This window comes from Pogoniulus pusillus, chromosome 29 (genome assembly GCF_015220805.1).
Source record: "Pogoniulus pusillus isolate bPogPus1 chromosome 29, bPogPus1.pri, whole genome shotgun sequence".
Classification (NCBI taxonomy): Eukaryota; Metazoa; Chordata; class Aves; order Piciformes; family Lybiidae; genus Pogoniulus; species Pogoniulus pusillus.
The window spans coordinates 11,422,798-11,449,813 of record NC_087292.1 but is presented as its reverse complement, the minus strand read 5'-3'; the positions used below and the strand labels follow the sequence as shown (position 1 = coordinate 11,449,813).

Here is a 27,016-nt window from a genome sequence, read left to right as displayed (position 1 = left end):
ATGCCATTGTCCTGATTCTTGGGGAGCAGGGGATGTGCTGGTTGTTCCCAGCATGATGGGGCCATGAGCCTCACTCAACATTTTCTCGTGAACAAGCAAATTTACCTATCTTTTAAGTGCAAAATCAAAATTACTTTCTTCTTTTAATCCAGTTTAGCTGTCCTTACCTTTGAGAGGAACTTCAAAAGCAATGTGCTCTTTCCAGCCATCTCAGTAGGCTGGGATCAGGCTTACTGTGCAAAATACCTTGTCTCAAAATCCTGGAAGAGGGGAGGGTGAGAGAAGCAGGCACAAAACTGGAGGGAAGGGGTTGTCATGTGCAAGATTTTAGAGTCTGACCATCCCAAAGAACCTTGCTGTTCTCATTGCTCACAGGGAGCTGGTTAATGTCCTTAGAAGTTTCTCTAATCTCCAGTTGACAGGTCTGTGCTCAGAGCTGGGAGGTGTCCCAGCTGAAGGAGATGCTGACCCCAGCTCTCACGTAAAAGTGGAGTGCTGCAGTGCTGGTCCTGCCTTTCTGATCCCTGCATGCACGTCCTGCTCCACAGCTGCCACCATGGCTGTGCTAGCCCCTCCTAGAGCACAGGACCTGGCCTGATCACGTCACTGAACCCGTTTTCAAAGGACTAGTGTATTTTCTGAGACCCAAACAATCCAATGCTTCTGTGGAAGAAATGGGGCCATTGCCTTTAAAACAAACAAAAATGGGGATAGGGGGTGCAGGATGAGTCTGTGTTGTTTTCCATAACTCAGAGGATGGTGGTGCTTGATTACCTGGAGTAACAAATGAAGAGAATAATCTGTGTTAAATGCACAGTACTGGTCCAACGATTGACAGTATGAACATGACTTCTTGGAGCCCCATCACCCATCTTCTAGCAACGTTTGTTCTCTAACAGGCTTTTCTGGGTCTCACTTTGCTCTCTGCCCTCCTGTCCTGCACTCAGCCTGCTATCACTGGCTCACACAACATTATTTCTGCTTGCTACATCAGGACCAGCTATGGTGAATGTGGAAATGCAGTTTAGCTGTGAGCAATGCTGCTGATGCATGCATCAGGACCAAATACAATGGGCTCTTCTCAGCTATCCTGCTTGATCCTGCCTCTTTTGATGCCTTGGTATTGTTGCTGCAACTCCAAGATCTGCTGAGTGCCAGCAGTGGCAATATCAAGGTCATATTCTGTGTCTATCTCCAGTACTCCTGGTGCTTCTTTGTAACCAAACAGAATTGTTGACAATCCGATGGGCCCTTCCTATGTTGCTTTATGGAGGTTGTGTTTAGGAGAGAAATGTAGCAGATGCTCGTGCACAAATGGTGCAGTAATGACTTTGGACTGATTGTTTCTAAGATGACCTAACAGACAAACAGCAGAGGCTGAGTAATCTGCCATCTGAAGTTCTTTGTTCTTTCATCTTTTCTTCCTCATCCACAGGCTCCGAGAGGGAGAACATTGGTCTCTTTAACAAGTGGAGCTTGGCATCTGGTGGATTAAATGGCGTCTAAACCAGGAGCAGTGTTTGGTGCTGCACCCTGTCTGGCAGCTGTGGATTCCAGCTGTTGCCTGGAGCTGTTTTGGTTCTTCCTTAAATTAGAGCAGTTCAAATGTAGTGTTTAGCATAATGGGCATATCCCTTTTCCAAGGAGGCCTGGGAAGGATGCGCCAGGGCAGAGCTGCTTGCACTGGCCTGTGTAGTGCCAGGGTATTTTCTTCTATGCTACATATGTGAACAGGGGAGGGTGAGGGCCTGAGAGCATAGATGGTCCCAGTGCTGACTCTGCTGCCTTTCCTGTGGGATGCTGCAGTCCAAGCCCCTTCTGCTGCTCACAGAGGGGTTATGAGTATTCTCCACTAAAGTCATGGCTTGGAAAGGTGACTGGACTCAGACAACTCTTCTCAAATTCACATTCTTTAGCCTTGAATAGAAAAAAATGAGGTCCACTCTTTGGCCACATTGCCTAACCCACATCCTTTTTACTTTGATGAGCATCTGGCATCATGACCACACTTTGGCTGGACTTGATCCTTCTGAGTTTAACTCTCGGGTCCTTCCAGGGAGCTACATGCTGAGCCAGAGTGTGACTGAATTTTGCTGTAACGTCCATCCCCTGCTCTCCAGAAGTGTGCTCACAGCTGGCAGGCACAAATGCAAGCTTTTGGGGCAGGCAGCGCTGTACCGAGTGTGAGGACTGGGGAGAATTCAGGCTACCTCTGTGGACCCTGCTTTAATCCAAGCCTACTGCAGACCAGCTCAGTAGTGTCAGCTCTGGCCTTAACAGCTCTTCTCTTGCAAAAGACAGTGTGTTAGAATGTGCAAGGCAAGGCAGTACAGGGTGTCCTCAGCTCTCATTTTCCAAAAGTGATTAGGACTTGTTTTTTGCCCTAATTATTTGGGCATGCAAGGTAGCAGTAGGCTCTCAGCTGTTCATAGCAAGGACTGTCCTTATGTGTCTCCTTGTCCTCGATGGTGCCTCTGGGCACTGCTGGAGCTGTGGTGCTCTGAAATGTCCGTGAAGACTGGGGAGAGGAGCCAGTTGAGCTGTCAAGTAGCTGACAGAATGGATAAGGGTGTCTCTCCTCCTCCTCTTACAGCGTACTGGTGCCCAAGCCCCTGGCCTTGCTGCTGCCTTCAGCTGGAGATGTGGGTGCTGAGAATGGCTGAAAGTCAGACCCATCACTTCTAGTTTAGGACAGTGTCCCTGCCTACCCACTGGCAATAAGTTTCGTGAGAAGACAGCAGCCCAGGTCTGTTGAAGATGCTGGATCATGTCCTTCTGCCTGTCAAAACCCCTGAGTGCATAGAGGAGCAGACAGGGACCTCTGGGCCAGCAGCTGAGCAGAATGCTGGTGAAGCAGCCCAGCGTTTGGGTCCTGCTAGCACTTACTGGTGGTGGAAGAGGAGAATCTTGGTCTGCCCCTATTCCAAGACTTGTTTTCCATTTGCTTTTTGAGGAGCATTATGGAGAATGCCTTTTAGGTTACTGGCCTGAAGCTGTTCTTGGCTCATTCAGATCCCTGCTTGGTCTCCCACAAAGCTTGAAAGTGCAGAATTTGGGGAATCACAGAGAGAGAGGAAGGTTGCATGAATGTTCTTCAGTTTCAAGCTTCAAATTATTGCCGGTACCAGCCTGATTTGGACTTGAATTTCTCCACACCGTGTTCCTGCATGTGCTCAGTTAAAGAGTAGCTGTACCCTTATTGATGCCTTTTACATGCTTTTTTAGGTAACTGGAGTGCTGCCATCAAGGGCTACAAGGAACTTGTTCAAACAGAAGATGTCCAAGGGTGGGGGTGGATGTAAAGATGAGAAAACTGGGAAGAGAGGGAACTGCAGTCAGGGCCGTGCACATCTCTGTTGCATCTTTCTCTGAGTCATACAGCTGGGGCAGCTCTGTGGATATTGGAGGTGTTAATGGAAAATCGAGGATGAAAGTGCTCACTGCATACTGGTGAACACTTTTAATTCATGTTTAATTTTGCTGTATCTGGAAGGGCTCTGTGTGTGTTTTTCAGTAGAGACCTTACTTTCTGGGATGTGTCTGTGGAGGACAAAGCATCCCAGTGAGTTGAACTTCCCCTAAATCCTTGGTCCCCAAGGATTGCAGAAGAAGCCAGGACGTGCAGTGTGACATTATAGTGCCACCATGTTTACGTGGTGGTAGGCAGCAATTCATTTACAGGTTTCATAAACTTCACAACCAGACGTGGCCCAACTGACCCTAGTTCCCAGGGGCTCTGCTGGAGGCTGATGCCTCTCAGTGGGCACTGCCTTGGGACAGTCCCCACTGAGCTGTGCCACTCTGTGTCGTTGTGGACTCTCTGCTGGAATCTGTTGAATCATGGTGCTGAGTCACCCACGTGAGGCAGGCTCCATAAATAACCACAGGCACTCCATGAAGTGGCTGTGCATGCAAGGAGTGGAAAGTGCTGCTTCACAGTTGGAGCAAGGGCTCTAGAGACAGAACACAGGATACTTCTCTCAGCTCTGCTTTCTTCAAGCGTCTCCTAACCTTGTGCACAGCATTGACAGGTACCCTGCTGCCATCCCACAGGAGGCATGCTTTTGCCCAGGAGCTGGTTGCTGGGTAGCAGACTTGGGTGCTCTGTGCTGTGGGTTTCCCATTGGTGCCAGTAGATTTGTGCCCAGTAATTGCACCCTGTGCTGGTGAACTCTTCAGCTTCATTCCTGTGCCAAGGCCTGTGCTGCTTCTGTGGTCCCAGCAGGGACCGAGTTCATCGAAGAGGCTGAGTCAGAGCTGGGTCTTGTTCCTGGGCTGAGTGACGCAGAGGAAAACTTCAACCGCTTGGCATCTGATTTAGGTGCCCGGGGTCAGGGTGAGCAATCCTCCACCTCACTGTGCTGCATCTTCCATGCCAGGTTTTGCTCCAGCTGCATGTCCTCTTTGACTTCTTGGTGACCTTAATTGCACCTTTCCCCACTCTTCTGCCCTGTTTCTGTGTGCTGACTTCATCCATAGGCTATGGCTCTGCCACCTGAGCAGGGAGGGATGCCATGGTGTGCCCACAATTGTGAGCAATGCCTTGCTGTAAAACCCTGTGTGGGCACCTGCAGGCCTTGCTGGGGTGGTCAGGAGCACTGCAGGGGCAGAGTGGGATCAGGATGCTCAAGCTACCTGCCATTTGAAGTCATCCTTAGCCTGTGTCTTCTGAAAGCTGCAGAGATGCTGCCCAGGGTACAAGACCCGGTTGCATCTCTTTGTACTTCCAACAGTAAAGCTGAAGAAGTCTCAATCTGTTTCTGCCCATTTTAGTGAGCCTTTTTAGGCAGCAGGAGGAATCCCTGTACAAAAGCAATCCTCTTCTGTTCTGGTGTAAAACCTGTTGTGTTTGAGAAACTGAAGACCAGAGGTCTGCAGCAGGGTTCCTGAGCTCTTGCATTGGGCACTTACAGAATGTTTGTCTAGGAACACAAGTGATGTTTAATTAAAAGTAGTCCCTATGCATGATGGAAAATGGCCAGTCTGGAAATTTCCATTCTACTGGGTTGCAGAGTAGTGTCCCAGTGTAGACAAGGACTCTTTTCTTGGATTGCAGGTGTTTGTGGTGGGTCTTCGGCAAGATAATCCTTGCACTGTGATGGACTAAATCCTAAGAGCAAGTCAAACACCAGAGCCTGGCTGATGGGAGCCGTGTGGGCAGTGATGGTGATTCAGGGGGGAAGTGCTGTTGCCATAGTTCTCTGAAACTTCTGAAATAGCAAAATCTGCATTGTTCTTAGCCACTTTTTAAGCTCCCTGAGTCTTATTCACTTCCTTTTGGGTTTTTCTAGATTAGGTGAAACCACCAGAGTTAAGTTTTCATTTTAAATCTACTTTTTTGCCTTTTCTGTGACTTGTACTATTGCAGGTGTTGGGGTAATGCTTCCTTATAGTGGCAGGGCTGTGGCCAGCAGTCCCAAAGCCTGATGAAGTCTTTGCCTGCCTCTTTTTATAACCTTTCCTTGTTGTCAGGCACACAGAGCAACCTCAGAACACAGTTCTGGATGTATTTTCCCAAAGAATGCTGAATAGAATGAGTGATAATGGGGCTCTGGTGCTGACAGACCATCACAGGAGCATCCAGAACCTGAGGTGCATGTCCCATTCCTTCTGGGTAAAAATTAACTGATGTCTCATTAACTTAGAACAACAGGGCTTGCTCAGGAGGCATCTTGTCCCGTCTGGAGTGAAGCAAGGCTTGGGGTTGCCTGATACTGAGCACCAGAAGATAAAATCAGCAGCAGATTTTTCTCCACACCCTTAGGAGTGTATTTTTCATAGTCTGTGTGAGCTTGTGATTGGACTCATCGTGCATGAACTGTCCCAGCAATCTGTTTCAAGTCAGAACTAAGGGTTTTTTAATGATAAAAATACCCAGAGGAAGTGAAAGTGAACACAGGGAGAAGCAACGTATTCTGTAGGGGATTCTCTGCTTGCTTTAATTTTGTCTCAGCAAACCAGACTTGGCTTTCAGCAGGATGCACCACAACATTTATGATGGTCCTTTTTCTTTCTTACACTTTTTTTTTCCTTAGAGATTGTAGCTAGTGCAGCTACATTTATTCAACTTAGCCACTGTCTCTCGAGTAATTTCACTTTCCATCACTTCTCACATGGTATGTGTGAGAAGTTGTATAGAAACCGTAACTGACGTTTAAAGATAACTGGTTTGTCCTGCACATGTGTATTACACCTGGTCACAAGCTGAGATCATCTTGGCTGAGACCTTCTCTGAAGGCTGCTGTGTCCACTTGTAAATAAATGTAAATAGCTGGAATACCTGTCATTACTGCAGCAAAATGCAGGTGTATTTTTTTTCCCCTCACTTGCCAGCACTTTGGAGCATTTGTCTTCAGCAGTGATACTCTGTGCAGAAGGAAGAGCATTAATAAAGTTTGTAGTAAGCATTTTATGAACTGTAGTACAGCTGTAAGAAGTAAGGGAATGCATTTGACGTGTACCATAGCCTCAACTCCCTTGCTGCCAGTGTGTGTGCAGAGGCTCAGTGCTCCCAGTGTCACCACTGGCTGAGCTCTCCCTCTTAACAAAAACATTAATGGATTATAAATGCCTGAGTGCTGAGCATTTTATCCACAGTCAATGGAGGAAGCTCCGGGATGGACCTTTTTGCAGCTCCTTCTGTTCAGCTCTGACCGTGGTCTTCGGTGCGGTTAGGCACCCTGAGCGGCGTGCCAGTGAGGTGCTGCAGCCTTGGCACCGGTTGCCAGCCAGCTGCTATTTTCATACATTCCAGACTCTGCAGAGTTTCGTTGTCTTGGTGGGCAGGCAGCAGCCTGGGCAGCAAGGGCATGTGCTGCCTTCCTGCAGAAAGCCCTCTGAACAGGAGAGCAGACACGGCCTGCGTGTTGTGGGGTCCGCAGGCTTTGGGAAGGTCTCCTGTCACCCATGTAATGCTGTGAAACCCCTCTTCAAGGGCATACGTGGTTTAAAGTGGCAGGCGAGTAACCAGCTTGAAGAATGGGATGTGACAAGTGATTTCACTTGATCACGAACATCCAGTTTCAGGATTGTGAGAATCTGGGGGGAAAATGCTTAGTTGCAAAACGTTTGCACGCATGCTGACCAACTTCCAAAGCTGCAGCGTCTAGACAGAAAATACAGAAAAGCAGGTTGTGTCACTCAAATGTGGTGTCTGAACCTGTTAGTTTGAAATGCATTCTGGAAGAAAAATTATGCAAAATTAAATGAGTGTGACCTTACTTTGCATTTGGAGGCTGAATATGCCCATCTTGTACAGCCTAGTGCATTTATAACACTTCCCTTGGGGAAAATTACAGAGAGAAATGGAATGAGGTCTCTTCTAATTGAAAAGTGACAATGATTAGGAAGCCAAATACAAAATGCGTTGAGTATATTTTCTTTCTTGTTTTGGTGTGTGTGTGTGCGTGTGTTTAAGAACACCACTAGAATTATAAATTATGTGCTTTGCAGTTTGGCTTGGTTTTTTGTTCCCCAAAGGCTTTTTTATTAGCATAGCAGCTGAATTGCGCTGGTATAATAAATGTATTAACCCAAAGTTTGGGGGGTTTAATGATCTTTCTTCATTAGTTTGACTGAACTGCTTGGATAAAATCTTACTGAGTATATCCAGCACTCCAGTGTGGTGGTTTCTGGGTTTCTTTCTCCATTCTGCAAATTGAAGCCCATGAAGACAAGTTCAAACAGAGGGAGAACTGGCAGAAGCTTTGGTGCCTCAAGTGGGTATGAATCGCTTGAAAACTGAAAAGCGCAAATTGAGTGTGTGGGACTTTTTGTTTTGTTTTGGCTTGAGTCTTGCTTTGGTTTTGTTTGTTTGTTTTTGATTTCCAAAGGCCAGATTTGGCAACGTTTACGTTCTTGGGATTAAAGCTCATTTCAAAGCACCTGATGTGTTTGCTGCTGGGCCCTGGGAGGCTGTGCGTGCTCCTCATGGGCTATGCTGAGGGTAGAGCAAAACTCGGAGCCCCTTGCTCTTCTCTGATCTCCTGCTGGTGCAGAGGGCAGAGGTTCCTGGTGGGTTTGGTCTCCTCGTGTGTACACAGACCACCTAAGGCGATACTGGGCCAGATAGATTTCTTCTATATGATGCATAAACGTTTGAGCCCTCAGCAGTGTTGCTGGACGCAGGTAGGTGCGCTCCATTGCAGTGAGCGAGCTGTTCACTTCCCCATGCTGATGAAGGAGATTGGAGAAGAGTGAGACCATTGACACAAAACAACCAAAGCCCAAACAGGGGTACCTGATCAGGTTTTAGCACTGGGACACATCTGACCCAGGCTGTTTACAGAATGTTAATTTGCAGATGAATTGTTCCCCCTCCTCCCACACAGTGAGGTGTTAAAATCGCTCTTATGTTGATAACAGCAGTGTGATTGTCGTGGTGGTGTAAGACTAGATTGTAACTTAGGGTTTGAACACTGCCTGTAACTCCTGGACTCACCCTGTGGTCCCTGAGAGGGTCCATGATAAGCTTCAGGAGAAAATGGGAGAAATGGACCAGTAGGAGCATCCTTGCTGTGCCCTTCATTCCGTGCCCATCCTGTGCTTTACTGTGGCACCTTTTGGCAGCTGTAGTGTAACACCTGAGTTACAGGAGTCCCAGAGCCAGACAGAAGAGCATTTGAGGCTGAATGGGGATGGGTCACAGCAGCGTGTTAACCCAGGTCATTGATGACAGAGTTTCCACCCTTTCTTCTGTTAAGCTTCTGCTCATTATATGTCTGTGTGTGTGTGCAGGAAGCTTGGCTTAGGTCTTCTGTAGATGACACATCTGGTGTTTTCCTTCCTAGGAAGGAATTGGGGCAGCGCTTCCTGATGGCCAGAGCTTCACCTGTGTCACTAAAGTACTGTGACCAGTTTAGTAAGGTTTGGTTCATTTAAGGCACCTCTCATCTTAGGGAAGGAACTTTCCCGTAGAACTATCAATCTTGTTTATCTTCAGAAATATAGTCTCTTTTAATGGAAAGGGAAGTTTTCCATCACTGGTCTCATTTATATTTTTTCTTGTGTTTTCTTACTGTGGCCAAAGCATATACTGCATTTTCAGGCTAAATTGACTCACTTTCCTAAAATCCTTGGTACCTTCTTTGTTTTGGTTTTGTTTGGGTTTTGTTTTGTTTTGTTTTGTTTTTTTCTTTTCTGTAATGAATTCCACAAGAAGAAGTCGCTGCTCCCCAGCCTCTGGGCTCTGCTGCCCACATGTAGGTGAGCAGAGAGGCTTCGTGTCAGTGTCCCCTTGGGGTCTAGCTTCTTGTGTGTGACCTGGAGAGCACCCAGGGGAGCTGTGTGGAGATGCTCATTGTGCCTATTTCTTCAAATGATTTTGCAGTGATCTATTTTCTCAGCCTTTTATGTTTTGGTGTGTTTGTGTGCCTGGCTGGTTTGATTTGTGCTTAGAAGAAATGGGCTCCCATTTCAGCCGGTTCTTCCAGCACAGGGCACCCATGGCAACCCTTGGGTCTGGTCACCTGTGTTTCCATCAGCTGCTGCTTGGGGGCTGGCTCACACTTTGCTGGGAAGGTGTTTTTTTTCTAGGCTCTTCTCCTCACAGTGATATTTGGGCAACTTGCTGGGCTTGCTGTGAAAGACCCAGAGCTCCTCTTTTAAGAAGGTGCCTTTAACTAAAAGGCATTGTAAAGGCAAAACTCCTCTGCAATGCTTGGCCTTTAATCTCTCTCTTCCTACCCTACGTGTAGTCTTAGAGTTATGGGGTGCTGGAAGTATGTGAGCTCCAACTCGCTCATGCACCTAACTTTAGGGCTTCTGCTTTGAAAGCATAATTCTGCTTTTTCAAGGTGGTGGGCAGAGCTGGTTAAGCATTTTGGGTAGTGGCAGAAATAGCTGCTGTTTAGCAGAATGAATTCCAAGGTAACTGGCAGCACTCACCACCTGGACTGTTTTCTTGGCATTTATTTGCTTTTACTGGCACTTAAGTGCCACCTGCTAAGAGAAGAGTTTCCATTAAAAAGGTAGAAATTCTGCCTGACTCAGCAGAAGCAACCCCAGCTGGTCTGAGTGGTGTGAGGCTTGGTTCTAGGCATGGCAAGGCACGGGCACTGCTGGCTTGAGGGGGCTTGTGAGGAGCAACCAGCTGGTTCAGGCTGGCATCTGTGCCCTGGGTGTCAGCGCATGGAAATAATGACTCCGGCACAAATTTGCCTACAGGACTCAGTTTTCCTTAGCCTCAGAGATGTGTGAGGAGTTATTTCCTTAGGAAATTTTAGGAGTGGCTTCTTGCTGCCTCCTGCCAAGTGTCTCCGGAGTTAACCGGCCAGTCTGTTGTTTGCTTGTTCTTGCTTGTTTGGAGGATTTTTGGCAGTTTTCCTTTATGCCAGTTCAAGCCATTCAAGCTGCCACTGTCAGCTGGCTGAGCCCTGAGCCGAGGGATGTCCGTCTGGAGCTCCGCGATGTGGCCCCCGTGGGCAGCTGCATCATGCCCATCTGGCATCTCACCAAAATGCGGGAGGTCTCCCTGCCTGTGCCCTCTGGTGGGGTGGACTGGCTTTAGGAGAGGGGGGCTGCCAGTGCCAATGCCTGCTGTGTTGTGCCATGCTCTGTGCTTCCTGTGTCACTGTCTAAACCCTGTAACAAAGGGCATGTGTGCCTGGTTCAAGAGTCTGCTAGAGAAGACTTCAGTCTGGTCCTCTCTGGAGGAAGAAGTGGTGGTGATAGGAAAAGAATTGTAGAAATTCAGCTTCTCTTTAGCTAAATTGCTTCATTAGGATGAATTGTGCTGATTCATGGCTTCATGGCCCAGAGCTGCTGGTTTGGTGTGGTGGGGGCATCCAGCACATTGTACGTGGCTGGGAGGGCTCTGGAAGTCCTGTCTGCATTGTAGCTTGGAAGCGCTCTGCTTTGCAGATTGTCATTACCAATTCCTCCCAGAGACTCTTCTGTGGCACTGAAAAAGTGAATTAATCAGTTTTTTATTAAGTAGCTGAGTTTGAAGCATTCAGAGCCCACGTAGGCATGTGAGAGCTTTTTAGGGGAAGGACACAGTGATGTCATTGGCATCTCAGCCGCTTTACTTGTTCTTCTGCTAATTACATGTTGCTTTTTCTGGTGGCCTAAAGTCTGTCTGTCTCTCTTGCAGCGGAGCTGGAGTTTGTACAGATAATCATAATCGTGGTGGTGATGATGGTGATGGTGGTGGTGATCACATGTCTGCTGAACCACTACAAACTCTCTGCACGATCCTTCATCAGCCGGCACAGCCAGGGGAGGCGGCGAGACGAGAACCTCTCATCAGTAAGTCACACCCTGCTCTTCCAGCCCACATCCTCCTGTCCCAATTGCCAAATGATGTGACACTGGGGGAGCATGAGAGCCAAAGGCATTCGTATAGGTTGTGCTTGCCCATGTACCACCTGGTGCATGAAGAGACTGAACTGCAAGAAGAGACACCCGCCAGATTGAGTCTTGGCATCATCTTCTGCCTCTCAGTTATGGAGAGGGAGGAGCTTTTAGAGATACCTGTGGTTCTTTAGAGTGCTGTATGTGGGCAGCCAGAGCCTCTGCCTTTTCCTGAGCTCTGCAATTCGGACTTGACATCAGTACTGTAACTGCACAAGCCTGTTCTTAGTATGTCTGATTTCTGAAAGCACTGTGTACCCTCAGCTCCTTTTAACAGCCCCAGGCTATTAAGACCTCTGTGGTTCCAGTTGGAGAGTCTCAAATGACTGTGTGAAAACTTCTTGTCTGCCTTGTAGAGAATGGGAAATGCTGAAAGACTTTCTCCAGTTTTCACCAGTGATGCTGCCATTGCTGTGGTGGGGGAGTCAGAAGACACTTGTTAGCTAGATAAGCAGAAACCTTTCCAAGGGGGTGCTCAGTAGGCTGTGTAATCCAGGCTGTTTCATAAAAGCCCAAGGAGAAACATGTTAATTGTACCTCTGACAGGAACTCTAGGGCAAGCCTCTGCAGCCTGGAGGCAGATGTTGGTTATGCAGTTTTCTCAAATGCAGCAGCTCCAAGAGGCTTACAAGATCCCGTAGAGGAAAGGCATTTTCTTAGAGGGTGAGCATGTACTACTCACAGCTGCCTCTGTGGCTCTGTCTTCAGCGCAGGCATGTCTTGCATTGATGCTTTCTATTTTTTTAACGTTCACCCTGAAGGATCTTAAAGCTCCTTAAAACGATAGGGCTTCCTCAAGGTCACTGCTTCAAGCCTTCTCTGCAGGCTTCCAGGGCAGGCTGAGCACACCAGTGCTGCCTTGTGGTGGTCTGTGTGGGTCTTATATCAAACCCATGCTCACTGCAGGAAAAAGATCAAAAACTGGGATTGCTTTCTTTCCTTTGCTCTCCTCCCCCCCTCCCTTTTTTTTTCCCTTCGATTTTGTCTTTGTTGTGTTTCTTTTTTTTTTTCTGCCTTTTTTTTTACCCTAAGAGAGGGAGAGAGATCTAACATCTTTTATTGAATAAGCTTTCAGTTCAGTGCTGTAGAAGGCTTTCCAGCAAGCAGATGCCCAGGGCACAGCTGTCCCTCTGCTCCATAGCTGCTCTTTTTGTTGCGTTGCTCACAGCTAATAAAGATCCCTTATTGGACACTCAGTGCCAAAGTGAGGAAGACACCCATTAGGGAGGAAGCTGTGTCCACCCTGAGCTCAATTAAAGGTCCCCTTGTTTTGTGGGCTGTGAAGCACAACTCCAGAAGGCACAACAGTGAGCTCAGTTTGTTGGTGCTGTGCAATAAGATCCAAGTGTGAGTGCCTGGATCCTATGTTTAACCAGCCAGAGCAAGGGTGGCGATTGCTCCGGCACCTGCCTGTTTTAGGGAGCAGAGCTAAACCCCCTGCACGGATCCCTGCTGCTCCTGGACTCATAAAAATCTTAGGTCTCTTCTTACCATCCTGTGCAGATGGAATTCCAGCAGTAGCAGAATGTGGGCACCCAAGCACGTGAATTATTAAAAACAGCAGAAAGGTTGTTTTTCAGTTTTCAGATATTTTCCTCTTTCATCGTGTCCAGAGTGTTTTCCTTGAACAATACCAAAATGTTTCCATTTACATTTTCAAAGCAAGTACCAGATCAAGCCTTTTTTATTTTAATATACACATTTCTGATTTCTTGAATGGCCTGGGGTTTAGTTTCTTTAAGAAGGAAGGCTAGCATGGAAAGAGAAGAGAAAATCACATGGAGATTGAACAAGTTTTGGGTCGACTGTTTAAGTGATAATGCCTTTTTCTCTCTTCTCAGTGTTTTGGGTTTTTTTCTTATTTCAGATTTCACCAGGCAAAAATTTCCACAGCAAGCCAGCTCCGTTATGTAGTCAGCTTTCAGACACATCAGTGGTTAAATGGCTTTTCAGCAAAGGTTTACCTCTGCCAGACCTTAGTGAGGTCACAGTATCTTAAAATCTTTCTCAGATGTTTTTTAGCTAAATTAAAATTAGGCTTAACATTTGGTTATTCAGGAGAGAAATGTGAATGTACCATTTTGGGTTTGTTTTTTTTCTTTTCCTCACTCTTTATAATTCTCCTCCTCTCCTTGCCCCTGTCAGTATAGCAGTGATAGAGTGGCAGCCAGGCTTCCCTGTGGCCCAAGCGCTCTCCTGATGGGACAGGGAAAGCCCATCCTGTGCTAAGCAGGAAGCTCATTAGAGTGGCATCAATCATGATAAAGATCTTCACGGTGTCTCCTCTGGCATTCAGCACAGTGTGTCTTTTTGTAGAGACCAGCTCCAGGCTAAACGAGCGCCAAGGGCTGGCAGGCAGAGGCTGCGCTGAACAGGATGCCGGTTCACGTAGTGCATTAAACTTGCAGTGAACTGGCGTTGGGCTTTTGAAATCCCAAACTTCATCTTGCTGTCGTGACCACAGATGGGCACCAGGGCTGCACGCACACTTCTCATCTTTTGAAATATTAAAGTAGTTCATCTCATGGTCAGGATGCTGCTAGGTCTGCCCGAGATGTCCTTTTTTTGGTTGTAGCTCAAAAATTACAAGTGAAGGAGAAACTGATTTCCCTAAAGATACTTTAATGCTCTTCTTGCTAGAAAGGAATTTTTCTATTAGGTCATGCGTTTCTCCATCACTGGTCTCGCTGTGCTTAATCTGTCTTGTTATAAAAAGTACCTTCTGGAACTAAGAATATTTAAGAAATGCTACCAAAGACTTCATTTGCAGAAAGGATGACACTGTCCCTAAACCTTTGGAACAGTAGTATCCCACTTCCCCTCAAAAAGTGGTTTAGATTCAATTTCTAAGCACACTGTTGTCACCTATTATGGAAAATACAAGTCCTCCTGAAGGCTGAGAGCTGTCATCTGCACCCTGCAGCTGTACAGAGAAAATTCTCTGATGTTCCTAAAACAAGCAGTTCTATAGAAGTTGATCTCTAAAGAGAAAGTGAAAAGTAGTTTTAGGTTCAGCAGTGAGTCCTGGAATACTTGTGGAGGCTTTTGCAGCTGTCTTGCTCAATAGACAGCAGAGTCTCAGCTTTTGTTTCAGAAAACCAGAGCTTCCTAGGCTCTGCCGTTGTTGAGATTAATTCAAGTCTTAAATATTCTGAGAGTCGGAGGTAAGCGAGGAGAGCCCCAAAGTGAGGATTTACAGCAGTGATGTTCCATCGTAGGGCAGTGTGGTTGGGCCATGTAGCCATCCCGTGACTGAAGTGAGAAGTCTAGAAGAGTGTTTTCTGTTTCTGAGGCTTTGCCCCCCTCTCACTACTGATTTCCAGCTATTTTAATCCCACTGTTGAGTTTTGGGCAGAGAGTAGCCTTTACCCAGACTCCCGTCACAGTGATGTGTGAGAGAGAGGGTTGGTGTTGCGAGCAGCGAGTGTGCTGTTCCTACTAGTTTGCCACTCTTGCCCCCATGTTTTTGCCTGGAGCATCATTCCTGGACCTCATCTGTACAAACAGATGAGCCACTGTGTGAGCCAGAGACTTCTCCTTAACATCTGGGTACAGCCTTTGGGTGAGGTGGCCCTTAGGAGTAGGGAATGTTCTGGGTGGAGCAGCTCCCATAAGGGTGTGTGTGCCCTCCCTGCTGCAGTGGGAAGCCCCAGCTGAGGACAGCAATGCCTCACGCGCCGGGAAGTGTTGGGATACAGCCACCCTCGTGGGAGCCAGCTGACATCACTCCCAGGAAAGGGGGAAGCAGATGGGATATTGCCATGGCACTGCCCACTGCCAAGTTAAATATAAAACATCTAGCAGAAGGCAGTGGGGTACTCGCTGCTCAGGAAGTCTGCCATGGGGGCATGGCAAAGTAAATAGAATTTTTGGAGTGCTTCCTGCTCCTGCCCACTGCTTCAACATCCTTTGGGATGAGGTGAAGGGCTGGCAGCGTGTGTGGCAGTGTTGGAAACCCTCCCTGTTCCTTTGGTGTCAGTGCCATGGCTGAGCAGGGGTTTAGAAGTGAGGATTTAAGCTGTGGCAGATGCAGTTCCTCTGGAGGCTTTTGGCTGCTGGGGGAATTTGACTGCAAACTATCTCTGTGGGCAAGAGTGTGTGTAAAATGGACCAGATCAAGCAGTTGATGCCTGTGTGAAGAGTTGCATGTTGAAGTCTCAAGTCTATGTGGAACCTGGTGTTGTGCAGCACACAGTCAGCACTTTCATTAGCGGTAGCTGACAGAGTGCTGGTCTTGCAGCACTTAGCCTCTGCTCTGAGGAGGTGCTCTCTAAAAAACTCTGAGGAGTGGAAAGAATCTGGGCTCTCTCATTTCCATACAAATCACTGTTTTCTTTGCACTGGCAACAGGACTGCCTTGAGGTTTATGTGCGGAGCTGAGCTTCACAAACAGGAACCTGATGGAATTCTCTCCATATCTGATACCAAGTGTGACACCACAAGAGAAAATATATTCTGAAGTTGAGAAAAAATAGAGAAGGAAAAGAGAGGAGGGGGAATATAATGTGTGTCTGGTTTAGAGAGATATATGCTGTGTTTCGGGCAGTTGGATGATGTCTTGGGATGCTCCAGTGCTGAGGCTTCTACTGTGGGACTTGGGCTGGTTCAGCCCAAGGGACACCCTCAGGCTGTTGGCTTTGGATGATGCTTCTGAGAGGAGCATCATCTGCTTATTGCTGAGAGATGCAAAGGTATGCAGCAGTGTTTTCCCTTGCATGCCGCAGTCTGGGATGAGGCCACATGTGCTTCACAGCTGGGCAAGGTTCAGGGAGTGTCAGCGGGCAGAGTCCTTTATGACTTTATCAGTGAAGATGTCTGTGGAGCTGTGGTACCATTGCAGCTTTTAACAAGCTTTCATGGGGACACCAGGCTGCCCAGATTGTCACTAGGGTTATTAAAGAAACCGGTCCTCTCATAGTGGGAGAGGTTGTGGTTTGCTTCTCCTGTCATCCCTGCTGCCTAGGGTGGACTTGAGAATGGCCTTTGGGTGGAACACCTTAAGGGGAAAAAGAAACACCTTTGGCATTTACTTAGTTACTGGTGGTAAATAGTTTTGCCTGTGCCAGCACTGGAGAGTCACCTGCAGGGAACTGGCAAGTGCCAGCTATTCCAGGTTATAATGAGGAGCCTTCTGGCTTGTTTTCCTCCAGCCCTGCCCGGGAGGGATGCTGCCCCATGTGAATATTAGCAATGTTTAAATATTTTAGTTCTTAAGGCAGAAGTGTCTAGGGTGACAAAAAATGGGAAGAACCTTTATTTGTTTGTTCTGATCATGAGTTGTAAACTAATCTCATGGTTTGGGGGGAAATTGGCTTGTGTTGTTCTCCTGCCTGGGGTTGTTGGTGCCTAGGTTGGGATTGCAGGATCAGGGTGACGCTTGCAATGTAAGGAAACCTCTAGAACACAGCTCTTCAGGCTGCTTAAGCCAAGGACCATTTATCCTTTTGGAGAAAAAAATACACTGGAACCATCTTGTTGCCACAGATTTCTGTGGTTTGGGGTTTTTTTAGCTAAATCAAAATTAGGCTTAACATTTGGTTATTCGCTTATTATCTACGTTTTCCCATGCTTTCCTTGATTGTGTGCATCAGAATGTGGGTGTCAGGTTTTTTCTGTTTTAAAAAACTCTTGTCATTATTTCATGGAGCATTTTCTGCTGTCTTGTGAATCACCCACAGCTCACGGATCACAGTTTAAAAAAATACTCCCTTGGCATGTTTGAACCAGAGAGAGAAACATGCTGGGTGGGTGTGGGTGGGAGGGGGGAAGTCTGCAGAGCGTTGTTTGCCGGTGTCGTTCTCATCATTCATTGTGCAAGTGATCTATTCAGTACAAACGGAGGTGAAAATGGAGGGAAATTCTACTCGGAAGTGTTGTTTTCAGTGATGCTACACTAATGCCCCTAGCACATGCCTCTCTGATACCCAGCATATATGATGGTACCTGTTAGAGCTGCTGCAGCCTGGGCAGGGATGTGCAGCAGTAGGTCTTACCTGGGCTCTGGTGCAGGATGAAGCCTGGCATGAGGCGTTTGCAGAAGGAGCTTATCACACTGCTGGCAGTCACTCACTCAGCCCTCTCTTCTCCTTTCCCATGCAGGAGGGAAGCCTGTGGCCTTCGGAAAGCACCGTGTCGGGGAATGGAATAGCAGAGGTGAGGGTGATGCGGGCACGGGTGCCACGGCATTTCCTGCTGAGCGGGGTGCAGCATCTCATGCCTCTCTCCCTCTTTTCTCTCTTTATCTCCCTTTCAGCAGCAAATCTACACTCCAAGACCCAGCGACCGCCTGGCAGTGCCATCCTTTCTGCAGAGGGACCGCTTTAACAGGTTCCAGCCAACCTACCCCTACATGCAGCACGAGATCGACCTGCCACCCACCATCTCGCTGTCAGATGGCGAGGAGCCCCCTCCATACCAGGGACCCTGCACGCTGCAGCTGCGAGACCCAGAGCAGCAAATGGAGCTCAACAGAGAGTCGGTCCGGGCCCCCCCCAACAGAACCATCTTCGACAGTGACTTGATAGATAACTCAGTGTATGGGGGGCCGTGTCCCCCCAGCAGTAACTCTGGCATCAGCGCGACCTGCTATGGGAGCAATGGCAGGATGGAGGGACCGCCGCCGACGTACAGCGAGGTGATAGGGCACTACCCCGGGTCAACGTTTTACCAGCACCAGCAGAACAACAATGGGGTGCCCTCCATCTTGGAGGGCAACAGACTCCATCATTCACAAATCAATGGCCTTGAGAGCACAACCGTGTGGAACAAAGAGAAAGAGAAACAAAAAGGGCACCCCTTTTAAAAAAAAACAAAAGGAGGAAAAAAAAAAAGGCAAGAAAGTAAATGAAACACTCTGCACTTCTCGTTAAAAGAAAAAAGGAGAGAGAGAGAGAGTTGAGGAAGATGAGCAAAGAAAAAAAAAAGCCCTTCCCCATCTCTCCATGTATAAATATTTACTTGTTATGTCTGGTCTGAATGCACAAGCCTACCAAGCTTGCAAAAACATTTCTTTATTGAGCTGTGTCTAGACGTTTAAAAAAGGAAAAAAAAAAAAATCAACTGTAGTCCTTTTTTGTTTGTTTGGTTTTGGTTGGGTTTTTTTTTTTTTTGGTTGGGTTTGTTTTTTTTTGGTTGTTGTTTCTAGTCGAGCTGTGTGTGAATGCTTTTTTTTTTGTTTGTTTGTTTGTTTGATTATTTCACTTATCTTTAAAGACAAAATATTTGCACAAAAAAAAAAACCATTTTGTTTAAAGATCTGCAATATAAATATATAAATATATATTAAAAAAGAATAAGAGAAAAGTGTATGTGTAAGGAGCAGGAGTATTTTTGTATTAGAAGAGGCCTATTGAAAAAAGAAAAAACAAAACAAAAAACAAAACAACAAAAAAAACACACAAAAAAAAGAGTTGTTTTCTGAACTAGAAGAAAAATGGCATTTTTTTTTGGATTGCCAACTCAAAAATCCTGTATTAACATTGTAAAAAAAAAAAAAAAACCACAAAAAAAGAGGAAAAAAAAACCAACAAAAAAAAAAATCAAAAGCAGGGGTTTAGAGTTATTTATATAAATGTCGAAATTTTGCACTATTTTTTAATATAAATATGTCAGTGCTTGTGTTGGTCAAAGCCTCTATCATGTCTACCATGAACCTGTTAAGGGATATATGTCGAAGTGAAGAACAAAGTGTAGCTGGAAGGGGGTGGAAGATGGCTGATGCCAGCCCTGAGAGGAGCAGTGAGCAAGGCTGCATCTTATGCAAATCCTTAATTTCCAGAGCCCCTGCGTGTGGCTGCCGCCAGTCACGGCTTTAATACATTCCCTACAAAGCAAGAGGAGTTGGGGTGTGTGTGTCTGTGTCATCTGGTAGGATTATCCGAGTAAGAAAAGGTGAAACAAAAGCTCCCTGCTCCCGGCAGTCAGCGGTGACTGAAGCAGGCAGAAATGACTTGATTTTTTTCTTTTTTTTTTTGGACAACCTCTTAAGTTTTTGGAGCAGGGTGGGGGTGGGGGTGGTGGGGATCAGAATAAAGGTCTGTTTCTGAAGGAACAAAGCGGTTTTTGGTTTTGTGTTTTGTTTGGGTTTTTTTTTTCTCTTACAGCGTTCAACCGAAGGGCCCCGTTCGGAGCTAGTGGTGATTCTAGAAGCTAATGCAAGTCAATGGGGCCGTGCCCGCTGGCTGCCTTTGAGCTAGGGTTGAAATATCTCATGGAAAGTACGAGCCGAATGCTGTGGTGGTGCTCAGTCTTTTGCATTTTGTGTTAGCCTCTCAAACCTCTGCTTGGGATGAGCAGACGCAGCCGTGCCTCGCAGCTCCGCCGCCCCTGGGGCCGCCTCTGGTCATCGCTGCTTTCTACTTTGTTTTCCTAGCTAAAGAGGTGTCAGATACAGTAGATGGCAGTGAATCTGCTTCTGTGATGTATGAACTAAAGGCTACGGAAATACGCTTAATGCTTTAGAAGCAAACCCCCTTTACCTCTTCTGAAGGTGTCCTCATGCGCAGCAGCACGGTCCCACCTGCCCTCCCGCCCGCCGCCTCTTGTGTGTCCTTTAATTTATCTTGCTTTTGGGAGCATTTTGTCTTACTATGCTATTGTTTACATTTTTGTATGGTGTAGGTGTCTGGTAGGTGTTTCACCCTCGTGGTGAAGGTGTACGTGACGGAGCGAGCGAGTGGGAACCCTGAGGGCGAGAGAAAGCGCAAGGGCAAAACTCTGGTCCTGGCCCCTGGCCGGGAGAGCATCGCTGGGGTGCGAGGAGGGGTCGGTGTGGGAACCACAGAGTGCAAAGCTTTTACAAGGAGGTGCGATTTCATTTTCTGCAGGATGCTATCTAGTAGAGTGACATAAATGAAAGATATAAAGGCAATAACTATTGTTTTTAAGCGACTTTTCTATTACTTGAAAGAAAACAAATCAAAACCAACCCCAACAAACCCACAACCAACCATGAGAACGGTTTTGAAGTTCTGACCATTTGAACAATATTTATATGTATTTTAAAGGAGATGATGAGTAGCTGAACTTGAAGTTTGATCATTATTTTTTTTTTTGCCTTTTTTTTTGTTTTAATTATTACTTTTGCCTAGAAATAGTCCTGTACCTTCTCAATATTTCAAACTGCTTTTCCACAGCTCTTGAAATCTTCATAGCTTTACAGTCGTGTAAACCTAAATTTTGATGACCTAAAGAAAAAGAAGGAAAAAAAAAAAAGAGAAAAAAGTTAAAAACAACAAAAAAAAATGTCTTGCAAAGGAATAAATCTAGTTTGTCCTCAAAGGTACCAAACTGGTGAATTTGTACAAGTTTTTGAACTGTATCTTTCCTTTATGTAACATGTCTATTTAGTGCCTTATTAAAGAAACAGTAACCCTCCCTTTTTAGAGAAGGGAGAACAAAAATCATCGTTAGCGTCACAAGTAACCAGCGTCTGGTCTCTTGCTCCTTTGGACCTTGCATCTGACTTTCCTTTCCCGTCTTTCCCAGCAGCTCTGCCTGCTCCCGGAGCAGCTCCCTGTGCCTGGCCACGCAGGCTGCTCCTGCTGCTCTTCTCCCACCGTTTGTAAGGGAACTTGAACACATTTATGCACATTGTCCTGCCCAGGGAGGTAGGAAATCGGTGGATATTGTAAATGAGATACCAACCAAAAGAGAAACCGAAATAGAATATCTACTGCCCTCTTGAGCCAAAATGTGTGAATAGTGGGGTCGGGGTTTTTTGGGGGGTGGGTGGGGTGCTCTGTGATCTGAACTAGTTTGTTTGTTTGCTATGAAAAACCTGGTTACCTCAGCAGGTTTTGGGTGGAATATGCATCACACGTGTAAAAATGAGCAGTGAATAAGGAGGTGTTGTGGAGACTGGAGATTGTCTTGTCCCCTGGCCACCAAACCCCCAGAGAGGTCAGGGAGGTGGGGTAGGGGCTGAGAAGGCATGAAAAGGTAATGGGAGAGGGTCTGAAAATGCAGTGCAATTAAACCCAACTCGTGCTTTGAAGTCCTCAAAATTTCAACTGATTCTTTGGGAGTTTTTCCTGATTTTCTTCTCTTTCCCCAGTCTAGTCCTAGTGTGAGCTTTCATTTGTCAAGCATCAGCCCAAGCATCTGCAGCTGAATGATCAGTTTGTTGTGTTCCTGGGTCCAGTTCCATTAATCTCTTTCTCTAGTTTGGGGAATTGGCTGAGTGTGAAACGAGGTGGCTCATCAACTGATGCTTTTCAGTCCACAAACACAAACTGAGCTCCCACCTTTCCCACTGCTGGTGCAGCTCCCTAGGGAGCAGCCATGGCCCCTGTGCAGGGTAGCCCTGGGTCCCAGGCAGTGGGTGCCACTCAAGTCCACCTTGACAGAGCCAAGTTGTCATCTTTTGGTCTTTTCTTCTGTCCATCCCTCTGCTTTGCAGTCCCAAGAACTGTATTTAAAGTGCAGACACCAGATCTGGGGCTCAGATCAACTCCAAGTTCTGAATGGGTGTTTAGAAATAATGGTCTGTTCTTTTTTATTATTGTTGTTGTTGTTGTTATTGTTGTTGTTGTTATTATTATTACTATTTAATGTTACTTTTTGCCTCGGGGTCCATTTCTTCCGAATTCCCACATCCCATATTGCCACCAAGGCAGAGATTTTGCTTTGCACACCCTTGCTGATGTCTCTACTTGTTTCCTTCTGGCCTTCATGCAGCTCAGGATAGACCTGCACTAGAAGCTGGGTTGTTGTTCTGCTCCATAGGAGTCTCTAGCATCTTGCAGCTGCCAGCAGAGAGATTCAGGCCCCTTACAAATGATTTATTTTGAAGCCAATACAGAAGCAGCAAGGCATTGCTAGTGCTTAGCAACCTCTTGTCCTAGCCTGCCTTTTTGCTTGGAGTTTTAAGTGTCATGTTAGCTTTAAAAGGGGTTGTTAATCTTCCAGAGTTTCTTAGCTTACAGTACGGCAAACAGCATCCTTAATGTGCCCCCAGATCTTACTGGCCTGCAGGTAGGAATGTGACTTTGTTGATCAGGATAGTGAGGAAGGATGGGTTTCATTTGGGGCTGACACTGGTAAAGCTCATGTTCCCTTCACAACCCTTGATGTCACCGTTTTGAAGATTCAGCTTTACTAATCTAGTGTGTTGTTTCCATAAGCATTATGAAGTTCAATCTGTCTTAAGTGGGGGTGTAAAGAAATCCAATTGCTTTCTGGAGAAAGAATCACCCTTTTGTACATGTGTCAAACTATCCAATTGCACTAACTGCTATATTAAAAAATAACTAAAAGCCCAACATTTTTACTAAGAATTGGGAGAAGACCGAATCCAGATGTGTGGCATTAACAGTGCTAGGTGAAAACAGAACGAGTTTTTAATCTCTTCTGTCTCTGTATTGCTCAGAGATTTTTCTATGTACAACACAGAGCTAGAAAACAAAACAAAACAAAACAAAACAAAAAAAAAGAGAAAAAGGAAAAAAAAAAAAAGAGAAGTTTTCCAGAAACTGCGCTTCAAACTTTTGCTGTACTATAGAAGCTCATGAAGGACAACATTAAAGTCCTAATTTGCCTGCCTTATAGACACGTTTCATTGTATGAATATTTTCTTAAACTTCCAGTTGCATTGCTTTGGCTTTGGAGTTTGTTATAGGCAGTCCTGTATCCTGAGTTCTGTTGGAGTTTAAACTTCTGTAAACTATTGACAGCACATGCAATGCAGTACTTATCAATATTTTGCTGTTTTAGTATAAAATATGTACTCTGATGCCAATTTACAAAACTCTGTTGTAAGCGCTTCTTGTGTAACGGTAACCGATAGTGGCAATTCTATGTCATTCTAAAAGCTGCAATACTTATACAATAAATTTTACAATACTTTGGAAAATTTGCCTTCACCTTTTTGCTTTGTTATCCCACCCCTACCCTCCCCCCCCCCCCCCAAAAAAAAAAAAAAAAAATAATCAGGGCTTGCCAACACGCTGTAATTTGAAAAGCTCTTCCTATGCTCTTCCTATTTTCAAATACTGGGGGGGGGAGGAAACCAAAAAACAGAAATTGGTGTTCTCAGTTGTTGGTTCTTGTGTGGTTTCTTTCTCCCCTTCCTTGTTAAGTAGCCTTCTGAGCAACAGGCCGACCTCTGTATTGCCATGCTGTGTTTTATCCCGTGAAGCTGTAGCTGCCTCCCGGTGTATTTGCATGCTCGGTCCGTGTGTGCGTGTACAACTTTGTTTTCTTTTTGAGTAGAGCAGGTGTCACAGCTTTAATCCCAGAAGAAGCATTCCTGGTTTGCACAGATATGTCCAACTCTTGCAACCCTGCCTTTCAGCCAAGAACATCACTGGTGGTCAGAAGGTCTTAACTTGAATAAGCGTCAATCAACAAGAACTGTGTAGGTTGACTCAAATCCTAAGCACAGATGATTTGTGTGACTTTTTCCTTTCTGAGACTGTGGTCAAGTTGCAGTGATCACATTAAAATGATTGAAAACCGATTTGTTTGCAAGGGGTTTTCTTTTGGGGTTTCTGAAGGACGTCCTGGGGATTCACCCAAGGGTTCCCTCCTGGGACTAAGGGATGTGCGGTAGTTAATCCCTGGGCTTCACCTGAAGGCTGTCAGCTCTGCCTGAGCCCTTGGTCTCCCCAGTCCTTTCTGGCTGACTGCAGACCACCATTTTAAAATGGCAGCAGTTCTGAAGATAGGCTCCCAGCTTTTACAAGCAGCCCCTCCAGCTCATTTGAGTAGCCAAGTGGTGGGCACCTGTCTTCAACCTGTGGGAGCTGTGAGCATAAGGAGCTCCTGTGAACTTCAGTGAGACACCTGGATGCTCTGCACAGCCAGTTACTTGCAGCACAGACCAAGCTGATGGTCAGTTGGGAAACTACCACTAGTCATGACTGAAAGCCACTTAATTGTAGCACAAGAAGGAGAACACCAAATCCAAGCCTCTGGCTCCAGTCCTGGAACTGTGCCACTTGCCTCATGGCTGCAGTTTATTTTGGTGTCCTCTGTGCATTGCTACTGGAAAGATGACCTGGGGCACCGCTGTACTGGAAAGCAGCTGCCCTGATTCTGAACACTTTAATTTGTCCCTGCAGTTGCCTACTTTCAATGCCCTACTGTTGCCTGCCTCGTGAGCAGGACCTTCCTGGCTTCAGGGAATGCCCACCAATGTCCATGGGCTCTGCTGGGCAAAATACTCTCTCAAGTCCAGTTAAAAGCCCTTCAGACCCAAATTCTTCAACATACCCCAACGTAAGCAGCTGTAACATGGCTGGCAAAACTTTTGGCAGGGGATTGTCCCTGCCTGCTCTCAGTGACCTGGGAAGTGGTGTGGCTTCAGCCTGGCACCATCCCTATGACCTGAGGGACCCAGAGGTTCCTGAAGAGCTGAGGATTGCTTGGAGGAGAGTGTGTTACTGTGCAGGTGAGGTTCACAAGCAGCATTTGAATTGGGGTAAAGTGTTCTCATTGCCACTTGAGACACTGGGCCACTGGCCCCTGCAGTCTGAGCTCTGGGATCAATCGGTGAGTGATGATTTGGAGGTGTAAGTGGTTACAAGGCATCATAGAGCCTTGGACATGATGTCTTGGAGACACTGGAGAATGCCCTGTATGCAGTACTGCTGTGTTCTGCCACTGTTTGGTGCCTTCCAGCCCATTTGCAGAGCTGTCTGCCACGAAGCCCTTTTACCTCTAAATCACAGTTTAAATGAGAGAACCCAGCTTGCTCATTCCAGCAACTGACCAACTTTCACATGAGTGTTTAGAGCTAAAATTTGGAGCCCATTTGCAATTAAGAGTGATGCTTTGTCCTAAAGCTGGGCTCTCCAGGGCTGGATTTTGTGTTTCCTTTTGGGATGGCACTGTAGCAGGCTGGCAAGGAGGCAGGTGGCAGGTCCTTGTTGGGACTGTTCTATGGGACAGCTTGTAGGAAGCAAAATCTCAATTTCAGCCTCAGAGTATGGACCAAACCAAGCAACTGTCTGTGTGTGTGTGTGTGTGTGTGTGTTCAAGCAGGTAATGAAGACATGAGCTTCTTCCTTGCAGTCTTCATGAGCCTTGCTTCTGCCTCAGCTGCCACAGGCATGCCAGCATGGCTGGAATTGACCCTCGGTGGGGTGGGAGCGCTGCAGGAGCTGACATGGCTTGTGGAAACTTACCACCCCTGCCCCAGAAAAGGAGACATGCCCCACTCTGTGCACTGTGAGTAACAGAGAAATCCAAACAGCTTACTCAGTGTGCAACACTGCACTCAGAAGTCTGATGGCATTGGGGCTGTCTGGGAGAAACAAGGGAAAACCCATAGGAGAGATGAGTTGATTTGATGAATGTGTTGCTTTGGGCTGTGAAGGCAGCATGGCCTAGGAGGTATGAAGAGATTGGTGACTATCACAAGATGTTGATTGCCCCAGTGTTGGCTCAAGGGGCTCACAGAAAGAGAGTCCCAGCATGGCAGAGGTTGGATCTATGGAGATCATCAGGTCCAAATGCCCTGCTTAAGCAGAGTCATCCAGAGTAGGTTACTCAGGAATATGTCCAAGCAACTTTGCTATCTCTCTAGAGAGGAAGGATCCACATCTCTGGCCAACCTGCTCCAGTGCTCTATCACCTTCAAAGTAAAGAAGCTTTTCCTGTGCTCTTGTTTGTGTCCATTGCCCCTTGTCCTATCACTGAACACCACTGAAAAGAGTCTGGCCCCATCCTCTTGACCCCTGCCCTTTAGATATTGATCAGCATTAAGAAGATCTGCTCTTAGTCTTCTCCAGGCTAAACAGACAAAGGTCTCTTAGCCTTTCCTTGCTAAAAAGATGCTCCCAGTCCTGCCTCTCATGCAAAGAAACACAAAGTGCTCTGTGACTGAAATGAGGGCAATGTCCCTGCCCCATCCTCAGGATCACAAGTATCCAAGTGGGAAGCACCCACCTTGCTCCCAGTGGGGCAAAAGGTAAGGCTTCCTTTGAATCACTGTCTGGAAATGACATTTTTCAGATTCACAGCTGAAACCAACATCTTCCCACAGAAAATGGGAACTCAGCTGAAACCACATTTTCCAAAAGGGATTTTTTTTAAATGAAATGAAGGGGGAAAAAAAGGCAAGTTCAAGCAGTGCAGTGCGTGGGAATGGGCAGAGAAATATTGTTACTAAGCTACCTTTCCACGGCTAATGAGGTGATGTGGGGACACTGCAGCACAGCTGATTGGCAAAAGATTATTTTTAAGCCCCCCTCCCCCCCTCCCTTTTTTTTGGCAACTCAGTGGAATAAACAATTTTGTGACATTTGGAAACCTTGGATTTTAAGCAGGTTTCTGTGCTGCAAATTGAATAGGACTTAAGCTTTTCCCTGTGCTTCCAGCATCAGGACTCTCCTTGCATTGCTTCTGGTCCTCCCCGGCTGCGCTCACTGAAAGGTGCAAATCCCAACTTCAAAGTGTCTGGACTTGACAGCAGCAGGGTTCCCCACCCCCATTTTTTGTCTCTGTATTTTATCTGCTTGTCCTAATCCAAACTCTTCTCCTCTGTCAGGGCCTGATCTCCCGGGCAGGTGATCCATTTCTCAAGTGGCCTCAGTGGCAGCTAGCTGCCCGCACCTACATTTAATCCAGTTTGTGCCTGAAGGGCTCAAAATGATCCCTCCCTTCAAGGCTTGTTCAGCTCCCACCCTAGTGCTCAGGAATGGTGCCCAGCAGTAATTCTCCC

At 46.6% G+C, this 27,016-nt stretch overlaps 1 protein-coding gene across 4 annotated transcripts in view; it reads left to right on the top strand.

Annotated features, from left to right (window-relative positions):
* Positions 1–23,809, top strand: part of PMEPA1 (prostate transmembrane protein, androgen induced 1) — a 51,960-nt gene extending 28,151 nt beyond the window's left edge. For 3 of the 4 annotated variants that reach the window (XM_064168045.1, XM_064168047.1, XM_064168048.1), the window contains 3 exons: positions 11,093–11,247; positions 17,452–17,505; positions 17,606–23,809. In XM_064168045.1, the coding sequence (XP_064024115.1) occupies positions 11,093–11,247; positions 17,452–17,505; positions 17,606–18,154 (758 nt within the window). In that variant the 3' untranslated portion in view covers positions 18,155–23,809. The remainder of the gene's footprint in view (positions 1–11,092; positions 11,248–17,451; positions 17,506–17,605) is intronic. The other variant, XM_064168046.1, reaches the window with a different exon arrangement.
* The last annotated feature ends 3,207 nt before the right edge of the window (positions 23,810–27,016 follow it).